The sequence below is a fragment of the Strix aluco genome, chromosome 14 (genome assembly GCF_031877795.1).
Source record: "Strix aluco isolate bStrAlu1 chromosome 14, bStrAlu1.hap1, whole genome shotgun sequence".
In the NCBI taxonomy this organism is placed as follows: Eukaryota; Metazoa; Chordata; class Aves; order Strigiformes; family Strigidae; genus Strix; species Strix aluco.
Genome location: NC_133944.1, coordinates 21,013,765 through 21,037,045, shown reverse-complemented (window position 1 = coordinate 21,037,045; position 23,281 = coordinate 21,013,765). Strand labels below are relative to the sequence as shown.

At 38.8% G+C, this 23,281-nt stretch overlaps 1 protein-coding gene across 3 annotated transcripts in view; it reads left to right on the top strand.

The window, feature by feature from the left end:
• The window catches only part of CBFB (core-binding factor subunit beta), a 44,137-nt gene that overhangs the window by 10,288 nt on the left and 10,568 nt on the right, over positions 1-23,281 (top strand). For 2 of the 3 annotated variants that reach the window (XM_074839676.1, XM_074839674.1), the window contains 2 exons: positions 12,790-12,906; positions 18,652-18,747. In XM_074839676.1, coding sequence (XP_074695777.1) covers positions 12,808-12,906; positions 18,652-18,747 — 195 coding nt within the window. In that variant the 5' untranslated portion in view covers positions 12,790-12,807. Of the gene's footprint in view, positions 1-12,789; positions 12,907-18,651; positions 18,779-23,281 lie in introns of all 3 variants that reach the window. The other variant, XM_074839675.1, reaches the window with a different exon arrangement.

Genomic DNA, 23,281 nt, shown 5'->3' with positions numbered 1-23,281 from the left:
CGTACAGTCCTTGGCTGATTTTTAGCTAGTCCCTTAATGCACTGGTGGGTTAGGATAATGCTGTTTTGGGGTCAGATTTTTATCATGTTCATCTGCTGTTTTCTCCCCTTGTGCTAGCAGAATGATACAGAATTCATCTCCTGGCTTAGTTTCAGGAATGTGAAGCAGGGAAGATCTGATTGGTACCTGTCCTCAGAGCTGGTGCTTTTCCTGAGCACCCTTAAACAACTGTTCATCCTCCTACCTGGGTCTCCCTGATGACCCCAAAACTGATGTGGTAACTGGGGAGATTCTTCTGTGAAGAGCAGCTGGTGGTCAGTGAAGGCACATCAGCTGCTGAACTGTCTGTGTGCTCCGGCCCTGCGAGGGGCCGTTATCTTCTTCAGCCAAGGGGAGTGGTGCTGCCCAGATGAAGCCCACATCACTGTCATTCCTTTTTCTCTTTCTCAGGCCTTTCCTGTGAGCTTTAAACAGGAAAGTCAGTGTGTGGTTACTCTGACAGCAGATAAATGGGTGTGGTGGTGTATCCAGATTGTACCCAGCCTGGCTGAACAGCCTAATTTTTTCTTGGAGTTGGGTGGTGGGAGTCCTGCAAAGGCTTGGTGAATGAGAAGAATCCGCTTTCCTGGAAGGTCCCCTTGATCAGTTTTTATCTAGGATCATCTATATGGTTTGGGTAAAATATTAGTTTTCTGTAGATGCTGTGATTCTAGATTTTATTATTGTGTTTGTGCTTAAGAGTTTTTATTTAGCAGAGACTGCTCAGTTTCTTTTTTGCATTTTTTCCCCCCAGATATGTAATTTCTTTGTTTATGCTCCCATACAATTTTTGCTTTAGAGGAGAGTGAAACTTTCTCTTGTTTTGCCTAGATGCTTTGAGGTGTTACTCATTATGACCTGCTGTTGCATAGAGGAGAGCTATTTCGTTGAAACTCCATAAGTAGTCATAGTGTATCTTTGCTTATTCACTTTACCTCAAAATTGGGAGGTGCCTCTGTCTGCATCCACTTTTTTAACAGTTAGGAACTTGGGTTTTGGGAAGAGAAACCTGTAGAGCTCATAGCTTGTGGTACATGTTGTCCTGTTCTGGCAAGCAGCCGCTGGCTGAGATTTGGACAGTTGTTCCTGAAGAGTGATTTATCATCGGGTGCCCTCCACCACTAGAGCATGAGTCACACCGGGCATCTCACGTGACAGTACCCGCAGCCTTTTCCCTGTAATCCTTTCACTCCCCCATACTGTGAATACTTTTGTTACTGCACACAGCCTTGTTCATGCGTTACGGTGCATACGGTGACGATGCCATTGTGAAACAATGCTCATGAGCAGGCTGTGCTGTTTGTGATGCCAACCTATCGACCCTTTCTGTAGGTTCCTAAGTGCTTAAGATCTGCTGTCAGTAAATCTGCTTTTGTTTAGCTTTTATTACACGTTGTAGAAGCAGTTATTCAGTCATATTTTATATGTTACCTTGAACTTTTTCCAGTGGTCTACACGCACCCATTAGAGTTGTATAGACAAGACTTCAGATTTACTCATACCATCGTCCTAAAGTTTCCCGGAAGAGGAACAAAACCAGAGTTAGTGAGCTAAATTTTGCATTTGGGAACCAGCTATATATAAGGACAGATGAGTGCTGTGTGGATGAAAGCAGTGCTTGAGATGTCTGCAGCAGAGACACTGGAAGAATTCCAGACGTTTGGATTGTTGAATCTTCTTGTTTGCATATCAGTCTCCACTTACTAAGCAAAGTTGTTAGCATTATGCTTCTCTGCTCTTCTTATAAATGAGAAAAATAAGAGCATTGCTGTTGAGGATGTCTGTTTCTTTGTGAAAACCACTTAATACTTCTTATTAAAAAAAATAAAAATTCAATAAGATGATGAAACATTTGCTACAAGAAGCTGTCATTTTTCTGAAAGTTACTGAAATGTTTCTTCAAGCTTTATTGTCCAAAGCACAAGTAACAAAATGAGCTAATTAGCTTGCATAATTGCATGTTTGATGTTTAACAAGTTGGCCTGGTGAAATATGTACTGTGACAATAATATGGAAAAAAAAAATAGGACTCTTGCACAAGACTGCTATTCCAAGAAGATGAGTGCTAATGAAAGGATTTTTTGGTGAATAGTTGATGCTGCAGATGTTTTGTCTAAGCAGAGAGTCTGTATATTTTCTGTTACAGTAGTATCTAGACTTGTATATAAGATCCAAATTGTAGCTACTTGAGGAGTCTGTGCTGAACTTCTGCCTTCTGTATGTAAGATACTTTGCTTAGTTGCAGGCAGCAGCTCTATGTTGTGGGACTTCTGGGGATGCAACTTGTTTTATGTGTTCATCTCAGTATAAATATAGAACATAAAACCTATGGAAGGTGACAGAAGGAGTTCTTAGATCTGGCATAATCTTTACAGTAATGGTGATTAAACTTCTAATTTTCTATTGAAATACAGTGACCGAGGACAAAGTGTTGTCTGTTGCGTATTTCAAATACTTTTAGGTCTGAAATTTGAGGAAGAAAGGAGACTTCTATGTCCTGATGAAATACTTCTTGGTGGTCATAGAGGAGTAGCCAGCGTTGTTTGACAAAACAGGTCGGAGGTGACAAGAAGAAATTTTTAGCTTCTTTTCGGCCAATGTATTCCTTTTTTTTAAAAAAAAAAAGCTTACATTCTTCAGTGGAGGCAATATGGGACTTTTCTTTTTATTTTTGGAAAACTAATACAAGCCTAAAGAATGCTTAAGAATAGGAAAACTAAGGCAGGAAGGCATCTAGACAAAGTAAAACAACTATAGTAGTGTATTTTTCTCATGCTACTAAAGAGCGCTTGGGGATTTCTTTATAAAGCTTGCATGCTTCTTTATTTTTTTTTTTTTAATTTTTTAAATATTGAGGACAAGTGTTTTCACTTGGGTAGAGGGCCAGTGGGCGATCATCTCTTCTCCAGATGCCTCCAACTAGGGGAATCAGAGTACAGTACCCTGCAATGGGATTGCACAGCCTGGTAGCCTGGTGGGTTTTCACTGTAGAAAACTACCAGGATTTTGGTTATAGCAAACCAGAAAGCTCATGGTTCTAATCAAAAGGTCTTAGGACAGACTGTTCATGAAACATGCAGGATGGTACTTTCCTGACAGAGCAGTCAGAGCAGCAGTGTGAATTTTTTTTAAGCTCCATTCTGATACCTAAGAACTTGAGAATCAGACTTTGGAGGAAGTATAGCTCATGTCAGCTATAAATTTTTTGAACTTCAAGAAAAATGAATCAGTAGGTGATTTATAGGGAATAGAAATAAATAGTGGATAAGAATTTAAATCTGTTCCCTTCTCCCATGGGTCATACAGTGTTGGTTCTGTCCTTTCCTCATCTTGTACTGGGAGAATTCTTGTTGCATTTTGCCTAACCAAAGCTGTAGTTATATTATTCACTATCTTTATAACTGGTGATTTTTTTTTTTCCAGGATTTTGCTGTTTGGAGAACTTGATATTAAACATATATCTGAAAGTGCTAATTACTCTGTTAAAGAAAATTCCTAGTCATTGCTAATGATATTTCTCTGCAGAAGCTGATTACAGAATAATTATGACACTATGAAATTTTATTGGCTGATGAAAAGCTACATAGTTGTTATGGTATACAAAAGACAAAAATTACTAACTTGCATCATTTTAAGGCTTGATGCAGCACAACTTGTTGAATAAATGTTCATGTGGTTTTTCCAGACTTGAATCCTGCTTAATGGGGAAGGGTGAGGCTGTCAAAGTGCCCAAGAACGTAATGAAAGCCAAAGGGCAGAAGAGGCAACTATTCTTGCCTCTCTCCTGCTCGGGTCAGTTCCTGGATGGTTTTTATTAGTTGCTTGCCCATGTTGTCACAATCAGGTATCTTCTAGTTGAGTATAGTTGCATTACATGTTCCAAATTTTCACTTCAAAAATACAGGTTTAATAGGCTATTTATTTGCACACCAGTAGCATGGTGTGTAAATGATATGTTTTAGGTAAACCTCTCTTTCAAACCCTCTATTGCAGTTTCTAGTTACAGCTGCTTTTTTGCTATGCTCTCTTCTGAAAGCTTGAAAAGAACTAATTTCCCAACCAATTTTGAAATTTCTGTCTGGAAAATGTATCTGCAAACATGGCACAAAACAGTGTGTGTCCCTGTTAGTTAACTGGTTTTGTGAGCATAAGCATTTGTCAGCTACATGCGTGCATACTTGCAGCAGCGGTCTCCTAGCAATGTTTTGCTGCAAAAACATTATTCTTTTTAAATGTTGCAAGAAAAAAATGGGTCTTTTTTAATGCATGCCATTTTGGGAGAGTAGATTTAAAATCCAGTCATCTTTCTCATGTAGAATCTAGTGGTAAAGATGTACTGATAAAAGACCCTCTAAAATTTCACAGGGGAAAACCCCAGCATGTATTTGCCTTTCAGATTATCCTTATATTCTGTTCATTCCATTTTTGTTGATTCTCAGTTCCAGCTGTGTCGTTGGTTTTTGTCTTTTTGAAGGCAAATGGAGTGAGTCTGAGCATGAGACACATTTCATGTTGGGAGGCATTAGATCTTTTTGTAGTGACACTGTGAAAACAAGCCATCTACTTTTTGCTTTCTGTCAGGTTTTTTTGGTGGTTTTGGTGTAGTGTATGCTTCCTGCTCAGTCCAGCAACTGCAGCATTTTGTAACAATGAACTGTGTCTGGAGACTTGTTATTAAATGATGAAATATAATTTCTGTGCAGTAGCATTTTAGTGTTTTTTCTCTGCTAGCTTCTAAGCGTAAGTACTGGCCAGTGATCTTGATCCAGGAATAAAATGCTGTAGTCTCTACAGATTTTAATCGCATTTGTTCTGACATCTTTAATGCTTCATATCTGTTCTTAGTTATAGACTTGTTTTTTAGTTAACTGAAATAGTAACCTGCATAATTTAATGAAACATTGATCTGCTTTTGAAAAGGAGTCATGATTACATAGTTGAGCTAACTACGCAGAAAAAACCTACCAACCAACCACCAAAAACCCATAAAAATACCAGGTTTTCTAAAAGTGACGTGTAAATTCTGTCTCTCCAGTAAAGTGAGGAAGATTCTTCTGCTGTTCTTTTTCTGAACTTTTAGAAACCAAACCAAAAACTATCACTGTAGTATTTCAGTAATACAGAAAGCATGTTGAGAGAGGTTTTGTCACAGCTCTGATACTGCTTACAAAGACTTTTTTAATGCGAGTCCATACATGGATATTTCTACTACATAGAATTGTAAAAATGGGTTGTGTCGCATCTGAATTTTATCTGGATGGGCATTTTCTGAAACTTTAGTGATATTTGCAATGAAAACAGGTGACTTATATAAGCATACTTAAAATTTGGCTGAAGTACATAATACTAGACCATCAGGTTTTGCTACGAATTTGAAAACTGTAGTAAGTATTTTATGAGATGATTTTCTAGTTGTGAATTGGAGTGCATTCTTTCCTCAGGGAATACACCAAGGGAATGCTATCACTTGTTATCCAAACATCTTCTGCTTAATTAGAGAACTAAAATAGATTTTTTTGTTGTTGATGATCTTGAATGGAACTTACTGCAGAAGTTTTTTGAGATTTTTCTTTTTTTCTTCTTGGCTGTGAAATGCCTTTCAAGCTGTGTGTTGAATCACCTTTGACATTAGCATATATAGGCATGTATAAATTTATAGGTTCCCATGGGGGGGGAAATGCATCTAAGAGCCTAAAACTTAGATAAAAAAATTTGTATTCTTCTGAGTCTGGCAAGTATAGTATTTTGATAAGGATCAGACTAAATTAAAAATCTTTCTGAGAAATTTAAGTCAACTAATAAAGTTGCAGCTATGATTTAAGCAGAAGTAGTATGCAGAAGCAGAACGAGCCAGGGATATATTGCTCTAAAGGGGGAAAATACAGGGGTTTAAAATCTGTAACAACAATTTTAACTGCTTATTTGCGGGGGTTTGTTGTACATAATAGTTAAATTAGCCCTGTGCTCAGCTGTTTTTACTTGTTGCTGTTAAAATTCTAGTAAAGGCTGTTAGCAATTCATGGGGTATTTTGTATTTCAGCAAATTCTTTTCTTCAAGGTATTTTGTTCCTCACGGTTGGTGAATTTGTATTTCCACTGCTTTTCGTAATCTTAAAACACTGTGGTATGAAAGACTGCATTTAGAACTTTTGTTTTCTTTTTTTTTTCTCTAAGCATAACAGTCTAGATTGAGACTCTTAGCAAGCATGCTGCTTTGCTGATATTTCTGGTTTTGCTTGAGAAATCAACTTCTGTCATAGCTGATGAAATAGAGTAACTCTATTTCATTTTGAATGTTAAACTTTCTTTCCAGAAATTCTTCCTGTGTTCTGTAAAAACTAATGCCTGGGTGGTTGTGTTATGGTCTATTTGTGTTTTTTGGGTGGGTGTTACGGCACGTGTAGGTAATGTAGAGGAAAGAAGAAAACTGAAAAGTTGAAATGGTCTTTTTCCAAAGACTGTTTCATGCACTACAGCAGGCCTGGTCATTCTTGATCTTGCCAGCCTCTTCTCAAATTATTTACATGGTCTAAAGCTGCAAGCGAAATGTCTTTGTGCAGTCACGAAAAGGAGGAGCTGCAGGGACAGGTCACAGGCAGAGAGCACTGCAGGGGTGTCTGTGCCCACAGCAGTGTCCCTGGGCAGCCCGGCTGCTCTGGCTAGTGCTGGCCCAGGAGGCCCATGCAGGGAACCACTTGTGGACCAGTGAGGGCCCATCGTTGCTGGTGTGATACAGTTGTGACATAGGTGCCCACTCCTGAGAAACTTTGAGCTGTATTCATCTTGAAAGCCACAGTTGGGTCATCCACATATAACTGTTTAGGAAAGACTCTTGTTTTGTCAGGAAGTATCATTTTCTTTGCATTTTTACAGAATAGTATAAGGTTTAAATTTTAACAAAATCTCATTTTCGTGTAGTGGAAGCTGTTTCAAGATGCAGCTTTCAAAATAACTTAGAAAACATTTTGTATTTAAACAAAGAATAATAATATGCTTTGAGGCATGAGGCAGGAGGATTGATCTAAATTTGTTGGATTTTTTGAGCTCTTATGATTTGTAGTGATGTGTCTATTGTTCTAAGAATAAAAACACTAAGAAGTCTTTCACTCATAGTGACTTTCTAAATGGGATTCTTTTCAACTGTTTCTGTTTACTGTTTCATTCCCTGTTAAAACTGTTACAAGGGTTTTGTTTCAGAATTGAACTTACAAAGTCTGATAAGTGCTGTAAACTCTGTCCACAACTTGGTTTTTTGTTAGTTTCTTTTAAAATGAGTGATCAATATCTGAAAGTGTAGTCTGATGCCTTGTGTGGAGTTGTCAGCTTTTGCTGTAACTTCAATTGTTGTTACACTAATGAAGGTACTATTCTGTACCCCAAATGATTGAGGATTTTAGTGTATAAGTTCTGTTGTGAAGTTTTAGAAAAGCTTTTTTCTTTCTTTTGCATTTCATAGATTGCTTCCTCCCATGCTTTGCCCCCTTTTTGAAAGCCAGGCTAGTGACCCTTCTCTGATTATGATATGAAAGTGAGTCTTGGTATTTGAGGGGGACGGGACTGACTCAACTTTACAGTTCAGAACAGTCGTGCCAAATCTGAATGGCAAGACCACTGTATTTTATTTATGAAAATGTATATATACTCCTTTCAGAGAATAGGTACTGTCCTCTTACTCGGCAGTGTATACAGACCATATGGAGAAGCTGAAATGATGAAGTTAGCCTTAACCAATTTAACATCTTTTTTACTTGGAGTAAGTATTTACAGCTGTTCCATTCTAAGGAGTCAGTGTTTCATATATGAAGTCACTGGGGAGACTGCTGTTTAAATATTTAAAAGTGGGGTATGATTCAGGGGAAGGTGGGATCAAAACTGGGACGTACGTACTTGGCTGGACCAAGAGAGAGGCAGCTTGTGTGAGCAGTTATGAATGGGCAGACGTGTGTGTGATGAGGCAGAGGGTGAGTCAGATCTGAGCCGCTTCTGAAAGAATGCGTTTTGCTCCAGTGTGCTGGGAAAATGAAAACAGAAGGGAGGGGACTGCACCACTTCACTGGGGACTGGTGTTTCCTGAGGGGGTGAAGTTGGTCTCCTCGGTGGCAGTGGCTGTTGTGAGCGTGCTGATTCATTAGTCAGTGGGTGGTGAGAGCTGTGTGCAATCTCTGGGGGAGGAAATGGCTTGGTTGCTTTAGGGAGAAGGAACATTTTCTGTAACTGCAGGATGTGTGGATGGAGCATATAGATAGTGTATCTGTAGCACATCAGCTAAATACCCTGGTGTTGTGAGATAAGGATTTACTAGAGAACTAAAATAGGATATGAAACTGAGGTTTTGTGTCCTGTACTCAAGTAAAGCAGCTTTTTTTTTAAAGTCATTGAGAATTGTCCTCTGTCTGCTTCACTATATTCAAATCAAGTTTGTTTTTTAAAATATGAACAAATAGTTGTTACAGGAACCAAGTCCCTACCTATTTTTAACAACAGTTAACTCCCAGTTAGAGTTTGAGGAGAGGGTTGCTCATTTAAATGCAGATGAGAAGAAATAACAGATTAGTTGAAAGAGTGAAAAAAGGAGGATGAGATACACTATATATTGAAGGTGTGGCACAGAGGTCTTTGAGATCAAGCCAGCTGGTAGGCCAAGAAAGCACAAACAGAGGTCAGCAACTTTGAGCCTAACAGGCAGCACCTTCGTGTCTTTATGGTGCTGTTTATCCTCCATCCAGATAATCTGCCAGGAGATAAGAGTGTTTACTCTTGCTGGTTATTCAGTCAACAAGCAGAATAGTTGTTCTAATACCGAAAGCCTGTTTCTGATGTAAAAGTAACATGCCTACTTTTCTTATTTTAAAAATTCTAATGCTACTTTGATTTGTAGTAGGAGTTTGAAATGGAAGATGTAGTTTGAGGTGAAATGAAACTTTTGTATAACAGCCACCTGAACAAAAATTCAACTGGTATAAGCTAGTAAAAATTGCAGATTTTGGTATGTGACAGTCTACCTAGGTCTCAGAATCTAACAAACTAGTTTTGACTGTGCCAGTGTGTGGAAAATGAGGGTGCAGAATGAGGGAGAATTTACTCTCCTCCTTCAGCATGTGTATAGTAATGCTTAACTTACACAACCATCTACTGTCGCTGTCAGAAAAGCCATACCTCGTTTGGTTTATAGAATGGGCTATACTCTGAAAGGAGGCAGCTGTGTAATATATCTTTTCCTCTTCTATGTCCCTATGATGGTGTTTCTTTATGTGGCATTAAATTCATCCACTGAATATGAAGTTGGTAGTTGCCTGACTTCCAACCCCTTCTTCCTTCCTACTGCTCTCTAGTGCCTTTCACCTAAGTATCTGAGTTTTACAAGACTGACTTCCAGATTTTATTATGAGAAGCACCTGGAGGTGTGGGGAGGGTTTATAAAATTATATAAATGCAGTTAATCTGGGGTTAGCAACAAAACCTTGAAAAAGTTATTCTAACAGACATCCTTTTATCTACTCTGGATCAAATTGTATAGCTCAGTAATATTAAGGGGGGAAGTTGGAGTCTTTACAGAAGTAATGTGACTTTTGCCTTTGCTCTTCTACTGTGACTGTCTTAAGGCAACTTTCAGAATAGAGAATTCTGAAAGGTTTTAAGAGACAACTTTATGCTGGATTCTGAGGTGCCATAATAGATCATGTGCTTGTAGACAGGAGTAGTAATTTATTAATAATTCTGTTAAGTCTGGAAATTGAAAGGGAACCAGCATGGCTTTATCTGAAAAGAAGGAAACAATGTGGTTAAACGGTTTTGGCTACAGTCTTAAGTGGTTTCCATTCTCCAGAAAGAGGAGAAGGGAGAAAAGGAGTCTAAATTCCTTTCTCTAAAATAAAGGAAAAAGCACCAGTATGCTTTATTGTGTGTTTTAATGAGAGAAAAGTTCCTGCATAAGCACATGTGGCTTCAATATGAATTATATTAAATCTGAATGATTATATAGTAATTTCAAAACTCAAATATCTTGCTAAGGAATTCATCCTTTCAGAGGTGAAAAAAGTTTATTATCTTGAGTTTTGAAGACCAACTGAATCCAGTGGTGTAAGGCTTTAAGGGCTCTGATTCAGGGGCAAGGGCAGAGCACTTTATCTCCAAAGGTCAGGCTGCGTGCCAGTGGTTCACAAGCTGCTTTGTCAGCAGCTCAGCTGTTGGTCAGTGTGCTTAGGGCAGATAGTAGACATCAGTAATCACATCGGCTCTGTCAACTTGTTTCCCTTTTCCCCTTTGACTTCTAAAGACTTTCACAGAATTTCCAGCACTGCTCAGGCTTCCAGGTGATGCGCAGGGCACTGCATTTCAAGTACTGAGCCCTCAGCAGCTCCGTCTGAGCTACCTCCTGTTTGCACTGAGCTACGAAGTTTGCATATAATGCACTAGCAGCTGCAGTGACCAAGGCAGCTGAACAGCCGCTGAAACAAGGCAGTTAGTGGCAGCATAATATTCCTTGTCAGAGAAACGACTTCTCTCAAAGAAACAACTTCTTCAATACATCTTCTTCTGGACAACTTGAAAAGCTAGGTTTTGTCATCTGTGGGAAGTCCTATGTAACTTCTGATGTCCCAGGCTTTTGTTGTGGGCCAGAAGGATAGGGGAGGCTAGGTGGAAGGTAAACCCTAAATGAAGATCAGCAAAATGCTTGTTTGCTTCTGCAAAAAGTAACTAATATTAGAGTACAGACCGTTTTGTCTTTACAGACCCATAGTTAGGTTATGCTGCTTTTTTTTCTTTTGAATTATTCTGCATTGTTCTTAGAGAATGATTTTTGATTCTAATAGCCTCTTTAACTGCCTTTCACTTCTAAACTAATTAAATGCATCTACTAAATTGATGGTGCGTACTTCGTTTATTTCTTGTGAGATGAATGAAGACTGCTGAAAGGGAGTAGTGTTGTATTTCATATGTTTGAAATGATTAATCTTGAAATGAGGGCTGTGGGGGAGGTGGTTTCCTGGTAGTCCACATCTTACTCATGCTGGTTCTGACGCCTCTGCTCGCAAGGGCTGTTGGCCGGTAGATCTGCACCCTGCATAGTGTGCTGTCATCACGGAAGACATAGGTGTGATGGCTTGCATAGCTAGTCTGTGAATACAAGGACAGAAAACCAGTCTGTGCTCTTCTTAATGGACACCCTGCAGTAGGAGAGCTGATAGGAGGAAGATTATGTTTGAACTAACCTTTATTTCTTCATTATTGAGCTACTGCATATCATGCTAATTAAAATCTCTAGAGTATGTCACTTCACACTGAAATGTGTTAAGTTATAAAAATCAAGCTCAGATCAAATGTGTATTTTTCTTTGGCAAATAATGTTACTTGCTTGACAGCTGGTTTCATGTTATTGCTTCCCTTTTTTCCACTTATGGATTGCCTTTAATGTTGTTCGGTGCTTAATTTTACTAGGACAGCCTTTGCATAAGGAAGGCGTACCTTCCTCCTGTATCTCTAAGCCTTTTCTCTTTCTGCTTGAGCGACCTTAGCTGATAAGTGTGGAACTGAGCAAGTAGGCACAGTTGGAGTGCTTTGAAACGCGCTATAGCGCTAAACATCAATTATACTTTGAGGATTTGCCAGAGGATGAATTTAGAACTATTAGAAGAAGTGCTGTGTGGAAATTTCGCTACCTAGCTGGGCCACTTCTGAAGACTGAAGAGACTCGACAGGATTTTGAATGTCTAGGCAGTCTTTAAATCTGAAGTGGATGCAGGCCTGTGTGCATGGTTTGCCTCTGTGGCGATTCAGCATAGACAAACTTCTGTCTGTGAGGGGTTTTGACTTGCCAAGTAGGCTGAAGTAACTACTGATGGTTGATTTTTTTCTTTACAGTTCAGGTAATTTTGCTTTGGATTTGGGCGTTTTGTTTTGGTTTTTTACAGCTGATATCATTAAATATAAGCTGTCAAACTCATTTAATGTTGTGTTTGCTGCTTTTTAAATTTCCTGTGTAGAGATTGTTCTCTGGTCTTTAGAAGGGGAAATACTTCTGCTTTAAATCACCGTATCATCTACCATTATCTAGATGTAGGGCCTTAAGCTCATGCATTATTCCTTGCTGTAGTTCAAGGCACTGTGCATGTTGATGCTGTAGATGGGTTTTGATCATCTGGTGTTGCTTCTTTTGAAAAGCCTTTCACAAGTGCTAGAATAGACACAGGAAGACTTTCTTATTTTTAGCATGGTGTGTATATATAGTGTATTTTACTAAACCCTGACTAGTTTGTAAATTTGAGGAGGTCTGAAACTGGTGGTTGTTCTTTGTTGGAAGAGCTCATGTATTGGGGAAAATACAGTGCTGCTTGGGAGTAGGAAAGCATGTGTCGATTTAACCATTTAAATGTGCTGTAAAGGATCCTCTCTGGCAGCATGCCACTTTCTTTGTGACACGAAGGTAAGCTGACAAGAAAAACAGTTACTTTAACTGAAAGCAGTAACAGAATTCTAACCAAATCCTGGTGCACGCCAGTTTATAAAATAAGAACACAGCTTAAATTTATTCCATCCAGTACAGTAGGCAAAAGTTACAGCACTCACTTGATTAAAATGAATTTTTGGAAAGGAGGCAGGAGAAGCTGTTAAGTGGAGTCTCGTGTTACCAGCTGGTTTGGATGTTCTTCTAAGAATACATATAGAAGCTTCCTGCATCAGTATTTTCATTGTGTAGGCATGTGTGTAAATGCTTTCAAATTCATAGCGTGTGCTTTGCTTTTATTTCAGGTGTACTTGAAGGCACCTATGATTCTCAATGGTGTCTGTGTAATCTGGAAAGGCTGGATAGATCTACAGAGACTGGATGGTATGGGCTGCCTGGAATTTGATGAAGAGAGAGCACAGGTAAGACAGTCTGCCCATGGCCAATGTGCCTTAGACACTTGTTTGTTTTTCTGGAAAAAAAACACGCAGTCAGGTAGTGATCACACATTCTAATTTGCTTGTTTACTGCCTTCAAGTACAAATTCCAAAGAAAACTTACAGTATAGAATTTCAGAAATACGTGGTTGTAGCTAAACTACTGTTTAATTAGGTCAGAATATTAGGGGCAGGAGTCACCTGTAGTTCACAACTTTGTGGGTGGTTTAGCACTGTTAGTATGCTACAGAGTAGTAAATCTTAAAGTATTTGAAAAGCTTGTAACAATTTAACTGGCAAATCTGTTCTAGCTGTTCAGGGTGGTTGGGTTTCTTTAAGTAGCTTTTTGTTTTATTGCATCTGCAGGGGGAGAATGAATAGGACTTTTTCATTTGTTCTCTAGCAGTGGTAGACTCTGCTCTGTTAAGGTATGGCAGCTTTTGAGTGCTTACTTCCTATCTACCTACTTCCTACCAGCAAGGTGACTGTCCAGTAGCTGAATCTTTGGACACGCACAAGAACATAGTAAACACAGAGGAAATGACTTTTCAAGTGCATTTTACATATATATAACATATATATACACATAAGGTCCACTTACACAGCTGTAGGGTTCCTTAATTTAGTGAGACTTGAAAGAGATCTTTGCCTTTAAGATGTAGCTTGGTAGCAAAGCTGCTTGACTGATACTGAAAGCTGCTGCACCAGGTTTGTGCAGGCTTCCACACAGATCACCTGTCTCTGCAGTGGACAGTAAATTGGATGTAGTAACACCAGTTACCAGAGTTATGATTTACAATCTATATTTTGTGGTGGACTCAGCAGTTAATTTCTGTAGTGTGATAATTTATAAATGTTAGAACTATATGAAGGCATGGTCCAAAATGCTTCTGTGTACAAGGGTTTGTTAAGCATGCAGAGAAAAGAAGGGTGAGCAATTTCCTGCAGCCTTTTTTTTCCTACCCAAGTTCTGTATTGGTACTCCAACAAATGATTCTTTATAATTTACTCTGTACCAGTGTATAGCCATTTTCTCCTAACCTCTCTCTGAAGACTTCTTCTTTCACCCAAGACCATCATGACTTCCCCTAACTTTTCTGGAAGCTTAATTCACTTTGACCCACTGTTCAATGTCTCCTAAATGGTAACCCCATCTTTTTCATCTTGATGTCACAATAAAATTGGAGCTTTCTTTATCTCCTTCCTTTTGTTCCCTTAAATTCAGGGACCCAAATCAAGTCACTCACGTGAATAAGTGAACTGGTTTGTGTGGCACTGGTGATTCTCTTTTTCTTTGTTACACCTCGTGTATATCATACATATGGGTGATTTTTGCAAAAACTTAATATATTGTCACATAAACGGTTTGTTTTTCCAAATTACCTTTACTTTCCCTTTGTGCCCTCTGGGGGGTGGCTTCTGGCAGTTGTACACTGGAACTGATTTAAAGAAGGATGTTTTTTCTATTTTCACTGTATGCCTCATTCTCAGTCCTCCATTCCTTGGGATTTCCCTTTTAGTCATTCTGCAGCCACAGTTGGTCACTACGTAACAAGTAGGAACCTTTCGATTCCACCTACATGCCAGGAGTACTGTTCCAGGCATGCAGAATTGGAGGGCTTATCGATTAATTTGTTTCTGTTTGTAAGCTGGAAGTATTCAAATCAAATTTTACATGAAGATGTGTATAGTTGCAAGCTTTGGGGTGCCTTGCCTCTCCCTAACTTAAGAAACCAATTTGCACGTTAATGAGATCATGTTCTTGTGACTAAGTTCTGGGTTAAATGGAAATACTTTGTGTCAAAATAGTGTCTTTGGAAAAGTCACCGCCCGGCATGCTGTCTTCAGGCCGCCTAGAAAGAGAGAATGTGCTATTCTGAGAATAGTCCTGCCACCTTTTGTTAATTGATGAGAAAAGCCACAGAACCAAGCTTTTGCTTGAATGCTGGCTACCGTTCACTGTGGCATTCATTTTTTCCGAAGCTGGGTGTCGGCATTTTGAGCTAGCTATGTTCCTGTTGAAGCAGTGTGCTCTCTGGAAAGAGAGTATCTGCCGTAGACTCCATTGATTAGAAAGCCTTTAGAATATAATGGCTTACACAGCAAGGTCAAATGCAGACCCCTGAGGGCCGTGCAAGATAAATCCCAAGGTTCTTGATCTATGACTATTAAGTTCGATACATAATACTAAGTCACATGACTTCTGAACTGAGAGGAGACTGATTTGAACGTGTGCTCAGAAGAAGATACTGTCACTCCTTTCTGAAATTGGATAGTTCCTGAAAAAAGTGGGCACGCTTCCAAAAAGGAAGGTGGTCAGGTGACCTGTGGGTGCAATTTTTATCTTTTGAATTTCCCAATAAATGTCTTTGCATGCTCATGGATTATTTTAGTTTCCCGATGTGCATATGCTGTCTTAACTACACTTCAGAATTCCTTTTTGTTGTCTTCAGAAAGTGTTTCTGCACTGAACATGTGGTTTATTCCTTTTTTTTTTTGTGAGGGGATGTATGTACGCTCTCAGGTGTCAGTGCTTTCTCGAGTTTTGAGTACAGGGTGCTGAGCTGGAGGTATTACACAGTGGGGATCTAGAAAGATGTGTTTGCACTCAATTACAGATGTGTAATTTGTTTTCAGTTTGTACTTCTCAGCGGTTACAAGGAGGTCATTGGTCAGCTTATTTGCTGCAGTAGTAGTACCTAAGGGTTCCCAGTGTCGTAAGGCCCTGTACAGACACAGAAGTAGCTGCACCCTTGTATTTATTAGCATTGTAAACATTAGGGCAATCTCTTACATTCTTCAGTTTCCTTTTTCCCGTATCTGTCACTTTGCTTCCTTTAAAACTGTTGTAGTATTGCTAGTGGCAGTTGACCTAACTGCTGACTTTGATCCCAGAATAACACTGATGTCAGACTGGGTTTAAGTGCCTTCTACTATGCAGTGTAGTGCCTGTGGTACCCACTGTCTTTTGTAATAAGAGGTCCTATCGGTATTCACGCTGCCCCATACGCACCCCTTACTCCCGTTTTCTGGAAGGCTTGCCTTGTGGAAAGGTAATGTTCTTGCATTTTCCTCTCTCTTACCACTTCTTACTAACAAATACTGGGATTGGATAAAATTTTTCTTTGCTGCCACACTTTGGAAATTATACTATCCTTCACCGGGTCAAAAAATATTTTAGGAAGAAAAACCTCATGCATAACAATAAAGTACTTCAATTGTAACTTTTAAGTTAGTGTTCTTTCTATTTAATTCATCAGCCTATTAATGTCTCACTACTAAGCAGTCTTACTTTTTGTTACTGGAGGCCCTGATTCAGCTGCTGCTTCAGACTTCAGTGGACTAACACACACAAAGCTCTACATACGTGCTTGAATATCTTCCCTGTTTGGGCCTGAAATTTCCCTGGGTTTGATACTTATCTTGAGTGTTATTAAAAGACTGTTTTTGTCTTCAGTGCTTTGGTATCTCTTCTGTAATAGATCATTCTTGCTATGTAGCTTTGGTAGTTCTAAAGAGTTGTTCTCACAAACTCTTTTCCTACCAGGCTCCTGGGGGCGGGGGCATGTGTATGAGTGGGGGTATGCTTAAACTTCTCTTCTTGTTTTTTGTTTTTCTGGGTTGGGGGGTTTATTTTGTTCTGTTCTCATGTTGATATGGCTTATGTTTTGCTTATTCTCTTCCTTAGTAGATTCATACCAGGAGCATTTTTATTGATTATAACTGAGATGGATAAATGATTGAATCTCATACAGCCAAACTCGCTAAGCTATGATTACTAGATTTGAGTGACATATGAAAAAAACCCTGTTACATTCCCATTGTACAAGATTGAGACATTTGTTAATTTCTGTTATAACATATCACCAGGTGTCCAGCAGAATTTTTTGGTTTTTACTTAAAAAATAAGTTCTGATAACTTCCCCCCACCCCAGACATTAGTAAACCAGTGTTTCAGTAGTCAACACATGTTCATTCTGGGTGTCAACATAGTCATTCTTTTCCTATGAATTTCTGAGTTAGTTAATTCTGGTTATGACAATTTCTTTAAAGTATGCTGGCTGAGGCTATATGTTAGCCTTTTATTTCATGACCACTCTAAATGATGATAAAATGCAAAAAATTTTTTATAAAAAAAAAAAAAATCTGCTTTCATTTAAGTCTGTTTAAGAAAAAAAAAAAAAAGAGGGTAATAAAGACATACATAACTTTTGTAAATTAGAAAGAAGACAGCTTTCCTGGAGTCATCTGGGAAACAAGCTTATCTGTTTTATATCTATCTTTCTGCATTATTAAGAACAAACTTACTTTCCACTGTCTGACCTTGGTTGCTGCGTATTGCATGAACATTAAGATAAAGGGTCAAATTCTACTCTTAAAAATAGTAGGTAGTGTTAAAATGTTATCTTATTGGCAGCTTTAAACATTGCCTTTCAACATAGCTTTCTGGGGACCTGGCTGTGTGGAGTTATTGATTGACAGATGTTTGTATTTAACTGTGTTAGGCCACGAGGGGCACTCATTCACATCATTTCACAAAGTAGCTTCAGGGTGCACAATTGTGCCGATGGCAAAAAAAGCAATTTAACATTCTCTCAGACGAGCGATGCTTTATCTTAAATTAAAAAATTAATGCACTTAATCCCTTGATATATTAAAATTTAGTTGGGCTCTCAACATGTTTATGTCCTCTAACAGTCAAGGTTAGGATTTTTTTAAATTATCAGCTTGAAAATAACATTTATGTGTATGTGGGAATCATAAGCAGAGTTAGCAGTAATTATAGCTGAGGAGGGAGAAACAATACTTTATCCCTTACTGTTTTGTGCAGCCTCTTTAGACTTGACTCCTCCATTCTGAAGATTTTAAAATTCTAGCGGGGAACAGAGCCATCTATTTTCATTCTGAGCAAATTATGTGCTAAAAGGTCTCTCTAAGAGAAATAATTTGTAACCCAGTTAATAAAGGCTTACATATTAATAACATTTTATTTAAAACATTTTCTAATAGAAAATATGCTTTGAAGAATTTTTTTTTGAGAGTTAATTTATTAAATCTATTCTAGTGCATAAGCCATTGTTGAAAATAGTGGGGCTGTTGAAAACCTGCAGGTTTCTTCTGCATTGTGTGGGAATGTGTACATATTAGTGGAGGAATAACTTCTGCTTTGCACTTTCTTATGCATCTGAATTTAAATGATACATAAGGATTATGAATGTTCATACTGATGAGCCTTCGGCAGCTTTTGATAAAATGAAGGATTTATTTGGTTTGTAACTTAGGTAATACTTTTTTTAAATTAAAGACAAGTAAATTACTGTTACTTATATCATGATGCTAGTGAACTCTTATCTAGATATACCTGTGAATACTGTCTTCAAAATGACTTTTATAAGGAGAATAAAATGTATTGCTTCTCTCATATAACTTTTGAGAATTCCTAGCTTTTAAAAAACAGCAGCATTTTAAACTACTTTGGAAAAGCAGTTCTCTGAAAATATATTTTAGTAGTAGCTGCATTGCAGCGTTGGTTATCTCTACTGCAGTGATGAAGGTAAGTATTATTTCATTAACCTATATTGGCATTTGCTGGAACTCATCAATATTCTAGCAGATTCTGTAGGACATACTTGTCTTTGCTGCCAAGTGATCCCTAATATTCAAAAGAAATGTCATCTGGTAGAAATGAGGGTAGCCTTTTGTGTCACTCTGTGTTGTCTGGTTTGGTAGCAGGAGGATGCATTGGCACAACAAGCCTTTGAAGAAGCTCGGCGAAGAACTCGTGAATTCGAGGATAGAGACAGGTCTCATCGGGAGGAAATGGAGGTGAGGGTTTCACAGCTGCTGTCAGTAACTGGTTAGTACTTTCCCAAAACTTTAGATTGTTTCCATTTATTTGTCTGTTTGTACAATGTTGTGTGTTTTCTGTTTGTACCATGTTGTGTATTTTGTTTGCTGTTCGATGTTGTCGTATAAAAATTGTAAAATGCATTGTTTTTAACTCTCATAAAATGAATTTCAAAATTTTGAAGTTTTGATAAGAATTCTCTGATTTTATCCTTTTTTCCTTTCTGTAGATGGCCTTTTCTGTGAATACTTAAGGATGCATTTGTTCACAGAGCTGCCATGTCTCTCTCAGCCGATACTTTAATAGCAGAGATAGGGATCGTTTGCCCCATGCACTCTCATGAACACAGGAAAGGTTTCAGGAGCTTTCGGCACATATTTTGTAGTTTGCTATGCCATGTTGTGGGAAACGTTGCCAGTGAATTTAATCAGATGCCACAGTCTGCTTTCTTGTACAGGCTAGTTCTGTTTTCCTCTCACCTTTTTCTTACTGGCGTGGAGTATTACTCTTCTCTATTTCACTGGTGTAGTTCCCCCATCTTGTTATTTGCTTCTCTAGGGCCCCACAGTCTTGAATCTTATTCTTTCTTGATGAGAGCAGAAATTACTGGGATCAAGAAAAGAGGAGCCAGAAAAGGGAATGGAAACCAGCTGCTCAGAGATGTCAGAGAGGCAAGAGGATGAGTAATGCATAAGGAGAGTTGGCAAGTTAAGGCAGGCTGTAGGTCAGGCAGAGAATAAGGAGAAAACAAAAACACTTTGAATTTCTTTCCCTTACTAACTCGGTTTCCTACTTCCTGCTTCATCAGTACAGCCTGACTTTACTATAAACAAACGTGATCAGTCTGCTGCTTCTCAGGTTTTTAGTAAACTTGATTATTGTTATTGCTAAGCTACTCTTCTGGCATCCTTACTGGTAACTGAGATAATTAGACAAACTTTCTTCCCTTCCAAGTACAATTGGAAGACACTGAGAATGAGAGGGGAAAGGCAGATGTAGAGAATAATCTCTCTCACTTTGAAGGGATGGCTGGTGTGTGTCTCCTTGTAAACACTGATGTAGCCAGGCCAGATGTCAGCTGTAGCAAAGGTAAAATCCTTGCCTTGGAGGCCTTGCTTACCACTGGATCCTTGGAGCAAGAGTTAGATTACCTGAATCATTCTGTCTTGGTCACAGCATAGCTTGAACCTGCTTCTGAGTTCTGTTCAAAGGAAGGTAGAATTAACTTAAGCTGTTCATGAAGATCTATGGCAGCCTGCCCTAATTTTAACAACAAGGTAGGAACTTTAAGCCTAGCCTTATGTCCTTGGCTTAAATTTACTTCAGGCTTTTCTTGATTTATTTTACTTTGCCCTTCTTCCCCACCCCTGTTACTACAGAGAAGAAGCCATGTGTTTACTGAATGCTGAAGGTTAAACAAGAACGAGGCTTCCTGAAATAACTTCTGGAGTTCTGTGAGACTTACTCTTTCCTCCAAGTATAGAAAACACTTATTTGCAGCTAGGATGCACAAAAACTCTTCCAGTTAACAGTGAGATTGAGGTAGTATCAAGCATCTGGGGCTTCATGACAGACATCAAAATTTGTGGCACTGAGACACAAAAAGCAACACCCCTGGCCAGCTGCAGGAGCTGGGTTCAATAACTTCTGAAACAACTCCTGTTTTTAATAAGGCAGCAGGCAGTTGTTGTTAAACGATGTCCTTATTAGCTGCCAGTACCCATTTTCTCTTAAAACAGCAATAGTCATTGTCCCAATTCTAAAGCACTGGTGTAGGTCACCTACAGAAAGGAAGAAAAGGAAAAATTGCTGACTTGAAATATGTTTAAGCAGAATGAAAAACATTGTCAAAAGGTGCTTCAAATTTATGTGATGTCAAATACAGGTTTTTAATAATTGCAATACATTATTGTGCATGCTCTGTTTTTTTTATTTTACTGTATATGTTTAATGTGTATAACAAGAGATCTTTGCCTCAATTACTTGTAGTTCTATAATTGGTTTTTACATTTTGCTTTTTCATTTGTGTGTTTGGGGGAAGATGTCCTGGCCACATATCCGGAATGTTTACAGATGAGCTTTTGCACTCTGGATCTTAGGACTGTATAGAAATCAGGATCTTTTGGGGCGGGGCAGGAGAGGGAGCAGAGATAGGCTTACAGTGCATTCCTAAGGAGGAATCAGGTTTCCAAACCATTCATTGTTTCCCTGACTTTCACTTCAGTTCTATTCTAATGCAGCATTCGGGCAGAATCAAATGAACTTTAATCAGTAAGCACTTACGTAAGGTGCTCATGATCATCATACAGAATTCTCGATAGAAGGCAATGCATAAATGTGCATTCCCATATTTGTTGTGTTTATGGCCTGTATCAAATCTTCCAATGCTCGCATGCTCAGTCAGCTTGGAAATATGGTTTGTACTCTTCTGATGATTGCACTGCTGACAGTTATAACAGTGTTAGTCCAAGCTGCATTGTGTTCCGTTTGTGTAATTTCAATAGGTCAAATAGTATCTTTGGTTGCACTACAGAGATGGTACCTGAAGTTTTTTATGGGGCAGCTAGGAAAGGTGGGTTCTAAGTGTGAGTGAGTTTTTGTGTGTTACACTACACACAGATGAAGATCCCCTCAGCATAATCTCTTCAATATGGTATTGATACACCTTTTTTAACTGCTAAAACTTAACATTTTTCTTTCCTGCTAAGCTTGGCATGGACAGTAAGACTCAGAATTGCCAGACCTGGAACAGGATCTCATCAGTGTTAATGATTGTTTTAGGAATTGCAACACTGTATAAAATCAGGGTATTTCAGACAGTAGAATTGCAGCTGAAATGCCTTTAATAGAGACCAGATTCTGCTTCAGTGGGGGAGGGAGGGGGAATCCTGCAATATTCCACCCACTCCTACCCAAAACAGAGGCGCCAGCTCTTTGGAAACATTTATCCACCCAAAGCCTGGCAGCATATGAAAATGATCAGATTCAGTTCTTTATTTATACAGCTTTCTGTGTAGAAAAGATTCCCTATTCTAAGTCTCTCTGTAGACTTTGTTTTAAAAGTGGCATATCCTTGCCTAGGAGTGATCAGTGAAGGTTGTTGAAAACAGTTAAAATGGCTTGTATGTGGCAGTTGGATATTAGATTGGTGATACTTTGAAGGGGGTGGGGGGGAATAGGAAGTGCAGTATCAATTTAGGAAGAATTGCTATACTAATTTTCATTTTTAAGTATCCTAAAAAACCCCCCAACCAATAAAAAAACCCCACCACCAAAAAAACCCCTCAGAGTGCTGTCAGGTTTGTCTGCCTTCCTTTCATCACATAGTATCCCGTACATTGACTTCTTCATTAGCACAACAGATCTTTATTTTAATGAACGTAGTCTTTGCATCTGAGGGCAGAATCAGTAGTGCTTGGTAGGTTGTGCTTGAATTTCCACAAGTGATCATATTTTTGTGCAATTACAGCACTCCTCTAATGTAAATAGGGTGTGAGTGGATTTAGTATTTCATTGAAGTTTTTAAGTGCCTCTGAGCTCAACTGTGTTCTGTTATATTTTTAACATAGCTTCAGTTTTGAATACAAGATGCTTTTGGGTTTTTCTGTCAACTGATGTAGCTTGATCACATCAGATACTGCAAATCCTGCCTCAGTGTTCAGGATTCTTTTGTTTCAAAGATGCTTTTGAAGTCAGTGAGTGTTTTTAATTAATGCCTTCAAAATTAATAATGTATTCCAATGGCTTTCACTTTTATGAAAACATTGGAATGCTGAGACAGTAAATGTTTAGTGATACCCATAAAGACAGACCTTATCCCCAGTTAAAGACTATTGCAAATGTAAATGATTATATGAAGCTTCGTAAGTTTAGGAACACTGAGCTACTTGTCAAACTTGGGCTGTTTAATGGCTTCATACCAGTTGAAGGCAAACTTCTCTTACTGTGAGCAAGTGCCACACGATGGGGGACCCCGTCCAAGACCATGACTTTAGGGGTGTGTGCTGGAACTGATGCCACTGAACAGCTACGTGAACTTGCAGTGTGTGTACGCTTCCCTTTGCCAAACTGGTAGAAGAGGGTGAGGAGACTAAAAAGATATCAATGAGGCAGATGCTTAATTTTCACTCCATCACTTTGTCTTGGTTGAGAGAGTCAGCACTAGTGTTTTCTCCTGTTTGGTATGGTGTCAGTATGAATGACCAGAATTCAGTGTCAGGATAAGTGTTCTGCAGAAATGACTGTGAGGTTGCTGTCTAGATGTGCTTGAATCTTCCAGTAAAAACTTTTGCTTTTTATTCAGTGTTCTGGCCATAGTAGCATGATGCAAAATGCGTTAAACTGTTCAGAATGACTTTGAGAGATGTAAACAGCCTCCAGTTGGTGAAATTAGAATACACTGAAAGTAACGGCCTGTGTTCAGTTCAGAAACACAGCGAGCAGGTGCCTCCTGCCAGCTCTTCACTGGAGCACAAGGCACAAAGTGGTGGCTTTTCAAGGGGATGGATAAAG